This window comes from Phragmites australis, chromosome 23 (genome assembly GCF_958298935.1).
Source record: "Phragmites australis chromosome 23, lpPhrAust1.1, whole genome shotgun sequence".
Taxonomy (NCBI): Eukaryota; Viridiplantae; Streptophyta; class Magnoliopsida; order Poales; family Poaceae; genus Phragmites; species Phragmites australis.
In genome coordinates this window covers 4,116,497-4,127,405 of record NC_084943.1, presented here as the reverse complement: position 1 = coordinate 4,127,405, position 10,909 = coordinate 4,116,497, and the positions used below count along the sequence as shown (strand labels likewise).

The 10,909-nt window shown below is 49.4% G+C and overlaps 1 protein-coding gene across 1 annotated transcript; it reads right to left on the bottom strand.

Moving 5' to 3' along the window:
- Positions 1-205: 205 nt before the first annotated feature.
- On the bottom strand, positions 206-2,210 carry LOC133906154 (amino acid permease 3-like). Its single transcript, XM_062347951.1, has 3 exons — positions 1,394-2,210; positions 1,160-1,302; positions 206-1,065 (listed from the first exon to the last, which is right to left on the bottom strand). The coding sequence occupies exons 1-3, from the start codon at positions 2,046-2,048 to the stop codon at positions 430-432; spliced, it is 1,434 nt and encodes a 477-aa protein (XP_062203935.1). The 5' UTR covers positions 2,049-2,210; the 3' UTR covers positions 206-429.
- Between the last annotated feature and the right edge of the window lie 8,699 nt (positions 2,211-10,909).

The window sequence follows — 10,909 nt, the reverse complement described above, 5'->3', positions numbered from 1 at the left end:
CTATAATCCAGCTATTTATTTCAACTTGCAGGTTTTAACTATAATCAAGCTTTTACCGCCCTAAACAAATAGGGCCTAAGTACCCATGATTTGTGTTTTCACATTTGGAAATAATGTTTACTGCCACTTATCTTTTGCGACAAACTTTTGGCTTTCACTTGGTTCTTCCCCCAGAAACAACAAATAAGAGTGCCGGCAAGCTTCATATGGAAGGTATTTTTCGCTCTTCTCTTCATATATTACTTGAAATTTCTCAGAAACAACAGGTTGCACAACAAAACTTGAACAAAACTACGCTTGAGTCTATATCACAAACAACACCTCCTTGGTGCTTTGGTGCAGACGTCTCACACTAAGTTCTTTCTTCCTCTTGTTTGTACGATGGATTAGCCGCAACGAATGATCCATGCATGTACGGCTCCGACGACGTTAGCCGCTGAAGGGCCGGTAGACCTTGAGGGCGTCGATGACGTCGGCGATAGAGCCAGCCGCGGCAGCGATGGACACGACGAGGCAGGTGACGCTGAGCGTCTGGAGGCAGATCCACCGCGTGCTTCCTCGTGGCACGCCGCGCTGCCTGATGTACATCTCGACCGGGAAGTAGACGGTGAGCGGCCAGAAGGAGACGGCGCCGAGGAGGCCGACGACGTTGCCGAAGAAGGGCAGCAGCATGGCGACGACGGTGGTGAGGCACACGAACGCCGACCGCCAGGTTAGGCGGAACACGCTGAGCGCGAAGGGCCCTACGCGGAGCTCCCGGGTGATGAAGGCGCTGCCAGGCCACGCGGCGTTCGCGCGGCGCTCAACGAAGGCGAAGATGGGCTGGCAGAAGACCTGGTAGGCGCCGACGAGGTGCACGACGATGGCGACGTTGGCGACGTCGAGCAGCCAGAAGGGCTCGTAGAAGCCGAACCCCGTGAGGAGGTTGTCCGGCGCCGCGTCGCCGAATGACGCGTACCCCATGCACCCGCAAAGCATGTAGAAGATCGTCGTCGTCGCCACGCTCAGGCTCGTCGCCTTCTTCATCACCTTCGCCTCCGACGGTGGCGGCGCCTTGATCGTGTCCTGAAGAAACAGAACAACCTTTGTTAGAAACAGAGCAATCAAGTTGAACCGCGAATTGAAGCAGAGCAGAGCAGCGGAGGGGATGCTTGCTTACTTGGATCTCGATGAGGATGTTGGAGAAGGAGTATGCGAAGGCGATGTCGCCAAAGGCCTGCAGGCTGTGCCAGACCTTCTGCGTCGAGGTGACGTCAGCGCCGATGCTGATGCCGGTGAGGCTGCCCTTGAACCCACCGTTCGCTGCAATTCCATCGATTGAACACATGTCAGTAATTAAGCATCGCTCAATCATGCAAAATTGCATACCTTGAGAAAATAATCAAGAACGTACAGATGGTCTGTGCGATGCCGAGCGAGAGGCCGATGCTGGAGTAGGTGAAGGACATGACGGCGGCGACGATGGAGAGCCACCAAATCTGATCGAAGTCCGGTATCTGCGAGAAGAGGATCTGCACGGCGCCGAAGAGGAGCATGTAGGGGTTGCTGGAGCTCTTGCACGGGTCGCCGTGTCCGTTCTGGTGGAAGCAGCCGGCCCTCCTGATGGCCTTCATGCTGATGGACGACGCGATGGTGTACCCGATGGCAACGCCGACGAGGTTGGCGTACTGTATGATGCCGCAGAAGGCGACCTTGGGGCCGCCGAGGTTGGCCCGGACGGCGTCCATGTAGGTGTAGTTCCGCTTCCCCGTTGAGGGGTCGCCCGTGCGGTAGCACTCGGCGAGCAGCGTGGCGGTGTAGTAGGTGACAAAGGCAAAGAGGAGCATGGCGGCAGGTCCGGCCACCCAGCCGAGCTGCGCGATGGCCCAGGCGAGGGAGAGCACGCCGGAGCCAATGACGGCGGTGATGATGTGCGCGCTAGCCGTCCACATCGTGCCCGTGCGGCGGGCGCGGCCGTCGTCGTCCAGCCACGCGGCCTCCCCGGCGTTCCCGGCCTCCACGGACACCTCCATCGGCGCCACGTGCTTCATGCCGTTATGCGCCGCCATCAGCAGTCACCACTAATGAGGTCGCGAGCTTCTCTCTTCTCCTCGATCGGAGTGAAGTAACCGAGCTAGCGAGCGTCCGGCAGCAGGCAAAAGTGAGGTCTTGGAAGCTCTGAAGCTGCGAGTCAGGCTGCGAGGTGAGCGGTTGTGTGGAGAAGGAAGGGGAGGGCGGAGGCTATATATAGCGGATAGCTTGGAGCAGAGCAGGCTGAGGAGTCCTCGCCCGGAAATTCTTTTCTGCACACGTGCGCTTAAATTTTTTTAAATTATAAAATTTTCTCGTACAAATTTTTTAAAAATTTTTAACCAAACTTTTCACATGCAACTTTTATAAAAAAAGAAAAATGGAGAGGAAAAAGGTTTTAAAAAAAGAACTAGGGGAGACTGTGTGATGGTGCGCGAGGGGTTCTGCGCGTGTGTACGAAATAGCACGGCGCGTCCTCGCCGCGGGCGCATGTGGAGGCAGGTCAGCACATGATGTCTCTCTCTCACTCTATTTTCTTTTTATTTTTCTTTTCATTTTTCTTTTCTTTCTGGTAGAAATATCCATGAAAGTTTGGGGCCACACCGTCTACATCATTCCATCTTGCGCTCTGGAGTTTTGTGTTGCGTTTTGGCGGCAGTTTGCTAAAAACTTTTAGTCGGCGAAGGATAAAACAAAGATCAACCGCCTGCTTTTTCCAGGCGAAGGCTGTAAGCTATTGGATGACCATTTAATAGCTCGTGGCCATTTTTAATCTCTGCCAGCCTCCTGTCCTTATGCGATATAAGGTACTTTTAGATTTAATTTAATCTATAAATAATTTATAAGCAAAAACTGATAAATTGATATGATCATATCATCAGAACATAATCTAGACATGTGTATGAAATCATTACATATAACTAGATTTACTATACTCAAAATTAGAAACTGCAGGAAATAAAGTATGAGAAACATGATTTTTATGTATTGGTCCTGCGTGGTGAAGGTTGCTGAAGATGCTGGTTACACCGTGTTGATGGCACGATCGATCCTACTAACAACGCGCTGAAATTATTGACGATGACAGCGGGCAGCGCCCAAGCGACCAGAAAGGCGAGCCGTGGTGAAGAACTTGAGCAATCGCGCGGAGCGCTTCCCAAAAACCTTATTTATTCTCTCCCGGTGCAAGATCTCAAGAGCGAGGATTTCAGAGACCTGCTCTCCCGTTGCCAGTGCACGCCGACGTCAGGATGGAGTAGACTACAACAGCAGCACAATAAAAAGAGAAAGAGGCAAAACCCTAACTCTTATATAGACTCACTAAATGAGAGCGTTCCCAATTTTAAGGCTACTCTCAATTAGCAGTCTATGTTGTACGTGTTCCTAAAGAGGTGGGGTTTCTTGCATATATATAGGGGAAAAACCCCTCACCTCCACCTCCATTAGCAATATAGTACTAATATAGGGTGGGCCTCAACATGGTCACCTCTCCACAATATGGGCCTTTGAGATTTATTAGGAATTATTACATGGGCCGGCCTCAATAATTCTAACAATCCCCCACCAGATCTCAAAGTCCCATAGAGAATTACCAGTTTTCCACTGTTGTTTGATATACCAGTGTTTCAGTGGAGATTGTTAAGTTGAACATCCACCTAGAACGTCAAGCTACACTCATTCACAACTTGAACAATGGACTATACCTTGAATTGCAAGTTTTATGCAAATAAGTTTCACTTAAAGTCATAACTAATACTTGGCTACCAGTAGATTACCCCGCGGGTGGAGCATATAAGTCCTACTCTATGGTCTCTTCATGAGTTTACTAGAGATCACCCAAATCTCATAGACTGCGACTAACAGTCAGACTCATATAGGTGTGTTCTTTCAAAAATACCCTGTAGGTTAGCATCTTTGCTACTTAAAGCCAACATACTCACTCGAGTGGGTCAAACAACAAAGGTACTCTCCTCTAGTTAGGCTAATAGTTTGTTCTTCCCAGGTCCTAATTCACGGGATCTCTGATCACATAGGTTGGGTTACCACTATGGTATAACTCACATGGGTCTCATACCCATCTCCTTCGATGTATTATCTATCACACTCCATGATAGTCTCTTTGTAAAGGGATCTACCAGGTTCTTAGCCATTTGAATATAATCTAAGATTATCACTCCGGAGTTTCTCAATTTACTGACAGACTTCAATCGTCTCTTTGCGTGCCTTGAGGACTTGTCATTATCCTTAGAACTGTTTACTTTGATAATAACCATATGATTATCACAGTTCATAAGGATAACCGGTACCAGTTTTTCAATCACAGGTAAGTCCATCAACAACTCACGCAGTCATTCCGCCTCAACAGTAGCTGTGTCTAATGCAGTGAGTTATGCTTTCATAGTTGACCACGTCAAGGTGGTCTGTTTGTATGACCTCCATGACACAACAACACCACCTAGAGTGAATACATATCCACTTGTGGCGTAAATCTCATCAGCATCAGATATACAGTTTGAATCACTATAACCCTCTAGTACCAATGAGTACTCAGAATAGTGAAGACTATAACTCATAGTACCAAGCAAATAGCGCATAACTCGTTCAAGCGCATCACCTGAGTTAAAAGTAAAGCGACTCAATTTTCTCACAGCAAGTGAGATGTCAAGCCTTGTAGCACCAGCTAGGTACATGAGTGATCTAATAATCTGAGAGTATCTCAGTTGGTCCCTGCCACTTTTCTTATTCTTTCGAAGTATCACACTAGGATCATAAGGTGTTGGAGAAGGCTTGCTGTCCTGGTAGCAAAAGTGGCTCAAGACCTTCTTAACATAATGAGATTATGTAAGAGTAATCTCATTCTCTTCTTTGATTAACTTGATGTTTAAGATTACATCAGTCTCACCCAGATCTTTCATATCAAAGCTTTGAGATAAGAAAGACTTGATCTCATTAACCACGTTAAGATTTATCCCAAATATCAGTATATCATCAATATACAAGCACAATAAAACTCCTTCACCCCCACCATAGCGATAGTAAACACATTTATCTGCCTCATTGACCGAAAAACCTGCAAATGTTAAAGTTCTGTCGAACTTCTCATACTATTGTTTTGCAGCTTGTTTAAGGCCATACAAGGACTTCAACAACTTACACACCATACCTTCTTGACCTTTTACTACAAACCTATCAGGCTGTTCCATATAAATTTCCTCGTCCAACTCTCTATTAAGGAAAGCTATCTTAACGTTCATCTGATGAACGATGAGACTATGTGAGGTAGCCAAGGAAAGTAGCACTCGGATAGTAGTCAATCTCACAACAGGTGAATAAGTGTCAAAGAAGTGTTCACCTTTCTTTTGGGTATAACCATTGGCCACAAGCCGAGCCTTGTACTTTTCAATAGTATCGTCGGGCCTAAGCTTCTTTTTGAACACCCACTTGCAACCCACAGGTGTGAGGAACCGTCCAAATAGTATTCTAATTAATCATCAGGATGATCATTAGTCATAATCACAACCTCGACGATTAACCAGAATACCATTCCGGTAGTCCCGGCACGTGTTTTGTGCCCAGGATCGGAACACATGCCTTCCAACTCAAATATCACAACACAGTTTAATAGAGAGCAAATAATTAAACTGGATTACCATTGTTAAACAAGCAACTGCTTCCACAATTTACAACAAAAGAGGAACAACAACAACTACTATGCAGCGGAAGAAAAACCTATACAACAAAAGAGTATGGAGCCGTATGCCCTTAGGCTCCATACCAAAAGCGCCAGAGTTCGGAGTAGAAGGTGCTACTCCTGCCCGCCACCCTGATCGGCAGGCACAAAGTAGCCGAACACTGCCTCTTCTTCGCCGACCTGCGAACCTGGAAGCAACTTAAGGGCAGCACCCTTAGTACGAAGGTACTAGCAAGTCTTACACAGTATGAGTATATATATTCTCGACTCCAAGGATCATGCATTTAAAGCTGTAGCAAGGATTAAGACATGTTTAAGTTCATTAAGCGGTAAGCAACCTAGACTCTAGGTGTAAGCAACTGACTTAACCAACCACCGACTCAAACCCTGCCAACCAACTGATCAAAACAGATATATAACAACAAGTGTATAAAAGCAAACCATTCCCACCAAACCACCAACCACATACCGACCAAACCACCCCAATCCAACCATGCCACAACCCACATCGAAACTCTACGACCAAAATATGGTCGCTCGGTGGAGATAAGCGATAGCGATGCTCATGACCGAGAGCGCGGCAGCTCGAACTGATTATACACCCTGCAGGGGGATACTCCTGGACCCACACGACACAGGGACCATACGGCTTGTGCCACCCGCTAAGATGCGCACAAGGGGGTACCCGTGACAACCTTTCCCAACCAGGCCCAACCATGTGGATCAACCATAGCTCGGCACGGCGGTATTAGAACTACTCCCCGAGCAAACTAATACCGCTAAAAGCCCGGACTCAAACCGGACTCACACCGTCTATGACGAGGCCCACATGACCACGTCTGCGAAAGTAATCGGCTCGCCTACCATTATATCAGCATGTGGTGAGTAAGGTATGTGCTAAAGCCGACTACACCGATGATCGGTGCTTAACCGGTGCAAGCGGTCTACGGTGTCCGGGTTCCCTCCCCGAACTGCCTGAGGACTCCTCGTGAGCAGATGACACCCCTAACACCGCCCACACCTCGTCTCAACTCACCACTCACCAAACCGACTCATCATCAACACAACCATAAGTGCGAACAAGTAATAAGTCCTAGGCTCGCGACAACGGTGGACGCCGTCGTCGACTTCTACCGGAAAGCCTAAGTACCACTAAGCATAGCGAACTAAAATTAGACCTCGATGACACCACTAGGCTCCTAGGAACAACACATGACATGTGACCGAAATGGGATAATGCATCGGCATAGGTTCTACCCAACTCAGTACCCGACACATGCAATGTATACATAAGCGTAGATAACATATTAAATTTTCAAGTAGACACGGTGCAATATGAACGATGCTTGCCTTGCTGCCCTGAATCAGAAAGGTGGGACGCCTCACGATCGCCCACGGCCTCCGGGATCGACGGATCGACGTTCACTACAGAGAGCAACGCGTGCAATGTAATGAGCATGTATGAAATGCGATCATGTAAGAAAAATATGCTCCACAATACATGACAACATTATTCCAAGATCGTACTGTCCAAACCAGAATTTTCCAAGTGGTCTCAAAAAGTTTGGAGTTCCTACGAATTAACTACGAATTTTACAAGCTATCAGCTATCAGGAAAGCCTGATAAACCGTGCTCGGGGTGCCCGGGATGAACAGTACTCACGGGTACCCGGGGTGAACAGTACCCGGGGGTGCTCGGGATCGACCGTGCTCGGGTGCTCGGGGTGAACAGTACAGGGGGTGCTCGGGGTGCTCGGGTGAACAGTACCCGGGGGGTCGTCGGGTGAACAGTACCCGGGGGTCGTCGGGTGAACAGTACCCGGGGGTGCTCGGGTGAACAGTACCCGGGGGGTCGTCGGTGAACAGTATCAGGGGGTGCTCGCGGTGACTGAGCTCGTGCTCGGGTGAACAGTACCCGGGGGTCGTCGGGTGAACAGTATCAGGGGGTGCTCGGGAGTGCTCGCGGTGACTGAGCTCGTGCTCGGGTGAACAGTACCCGGGGGTCGTCGGGTGAACAGTACCCGGGGGTGCTCGGGAGTGCTCGCGGTGACTGAGCTCGTGCTCGGGTGAACAGTACCCGGGGGTCGTCGGGTGAACAGTACCCGGGGTGCTCGGGAGTGCTCGCGGTGACTGAGCTCGTGCTCGGGTGAACAGTACCCGGGGGTCGTCGGGTGAACAGTACCCGGGGGTGCTCGGGAGTGCTCGCGGTGACTGAGCTCGTGCTCGGGTGAACAGTACCCTGGGGTCGTCGGGTGAACAGTACCCGGGGGTCGTCGGTGAACAGTATCAGGGGTGCTCGGGTGAACAGTACTCGGCGCTACAGTAAAATCAGCCTCGCGCAGCTCCAGAACAGCAGCCATTACGAAGGGAAAAACTGAGCTAAACTAACCTGGGAGTCTCTCTAAATCAAAAGTAAAAATGCCTAGAAGGGTGTACAGGGTCTAGACTTTGCTCAACCGCCTAGCAACATGATTCCTAACTCAAATCCACATAAATCCTCATTTGTTCCCAGACTGCAGAACTTTAAGAACTTTGCAACCCTAGTTCCAGAATCAAGATCTATCCAACCAAAAATGAGCATACTTGCCATGGGAGCCTAGCAGACTCACCTAAGGTCCTTTGCTGAGGTTGGTGACCGCCAGTTGAAGGAGGAAACGACGGAAAATGGCTTGGAGAAGAGAGGAAAAACTGCTGCTTCCTTGCTTCTCCCAAAGAACACCAAACAAGTTCAGAACCAGCTCGAATTCCTTCGGGGAAACTGAAAATGAATTGGATGGACGAGTAGTCCCTGAGCTGGTGGTCAGGTGAGTACCACATACGTACCTTGATCTTGCTCCCAGAGGTAGGGATCCAAAAGGGGAAAAATGGAGCCTAAAAGAGAGAGTGAGAGACAGCCAACTCCAACTTGCTTCCTCAAAAAGCCTTATCTGGTGGAGTGGGTGAGTAGTACGTATGGGCAAGCTTGTTAGGGGGAGAGAGAGTGTTGTCCACTTATAGAGAGATATTTTCCACCCAAGTGGGCCCCATTTACCTAGCGGAAAGTCCAGACTTGCTTCCAGCTCCTTTATTTCTCTTAGTTTTTCCTTCTCCCACCTCATTGACTCAAAGTGAAGTGCTCCAGTGACCCAAACTGGAACATGAAGCTGAAATTGCATGTTTTAGGATTAAAACACACAATTATGGATTTCGGGACGTGACAAACCTCCCCCCCTAAAAAGAATCTCGTCCCGAGATTCAGTATGAGTCGGGGAGAGAACGATGAGCACACTCATGTGAGAGATTCCAAATATGCCATATTACGACATCTTTCACAAGTCCTCAAAGAACTCAGGATACTCGGAGCGGAGCTTATCTTCCCGCTCCCATGTCGCTTCGGCTTCTGTATGGTGGCTCCATTGGACTTTCAGGAATTTGGTAGAATGGCGTCGTGTCTTGCGCTCGGCTTCATCCAAGATACAAATTGGTCGCTCACAATATGTCAAATCCGGTTGCAACTCTTGGGGTGCAATTTCAACGACTTCCGTCGGGACTCGGAGACACTTCTTCAACTGTGACACATGGAACACATTGTGTACGGCGGAGAGAGACGGAGGCAAGTCCAACTGGTACGCGACCTCTCCACGCCGAGCAAGAATCTGAAATGGGCCAACATACCGAGGTGCCAATTTGCCTCGGACTTGGAATCGACGAACGCCTTTGAGAGGTGAGACCTTCAGGTACACGTGATCCCCCACCTCAAATGTGAGCTCTCGGCGACGTCGATCCGCATAGCTCTTCTGCCTAGACTGGGCCGTGAGAATACTCCTGCGGATATTCTGGACATGGTCTTCTGCCTCCTTGACCAAATCCGGACCCAGAAAAGCCCGCTCACCGGATTCAGACCAATTCAGCGGCGTACGGCACCTCCGACCATAAAGGGCCTCGAACGGCGCCATCCCAATACTAGCCTGGAAACTGTTGTTATACGAAAATTCCGCGAACGGCAGGCATATGTCCCACTTCTTCCCATAAGTGAGCACACAAGCACGGAGCATATCTTCGAGAATCTGATTTACCCTCTCCGTCTGACCATCCGTCTGCGGGTGATACGCCGTGCTGTGGAACAATTCGGTTTCCATAGCCTCCTGGAAACTTCTCCAAAAATGAGAAGTAAACTGTGTACCCCGATCAGAAACGATCTTCTTCGGCACTCCATGGAGACAAACGATTCTAGTGAGGTACAACTCCGCATACTGCTTAGCAGAATAAGTGGTCCTGACAGGAAGGAAATGCGCGGACTTTGTCAACCGGTCCACGATGACCCAAATAGAGTCATACCCACTCGAAGTCTTCGGTAAGCCGGAAATGAAATCCATCCCGACTTCTTCCCACTTCCAAGATGGAATGGGCAAAGGCTGGAGTGTGCCGGCAGGCTTGATGTGTTCAGCCTTCACCCTTCGGCAGACGTCGCACTCAGACACATACCTAGCAATCTCCCGCTTCATGCGAGTCCACCAGAAACGGGGTTTCAAATCCTGATACATCTTCGTACTGCCAGGGTGAATGGATAGCAATGAATCATGAGCCTCATCAAGGATCTTCTTCCTCAGCGCCTCGACCCTCGGAACCACTAGACGATTCCCAAACCAGATAACGCCTTGATCATCCTCAGTAAAGCACAAGGCCTGCCCGATCTTCCTCTTCTCTCGAATTCGGGCCATACCCTTATCATCCCTCTGTGCAGCCTTAATCTCATCACTGAGCGTGGACTTGATTTCGAGATTGGCAATAAAACCATCCGGCACCATATCAAGCCCAAGACGCCGGAAATCATCGCATAACGTGGAATCCATCGGCGGGGCTACAAGACAGTGACAATGAGCCCTTCGACTCAAAGCGTCGGCGACCACATTCGCCTTGCCAGGATGGTAGTGAACCTCCAGTTCGTAGTCTTTGATCAACTCAAGCCACCTGCGCTGCCTCATGTTCAAATCTGACTGCGTGAAGATGTACTTCAGGCTCTTGTGATCTGTGTAGATACGGCACAAGTTGCCCATCAAGTAGTGGCGCCACATCTTCAGAGCGTGCACGACAGCTGCAAGTTCAAGATCATGTGTCGGATAGTTCTCCTCGTGACGCTTCAGCTGTCGGGATGCATATGCAACGACTCGGTCTTCCTGCATCAAAACACAGCCGAGACCGATGCCGGACGCGTCGCAATACACATCA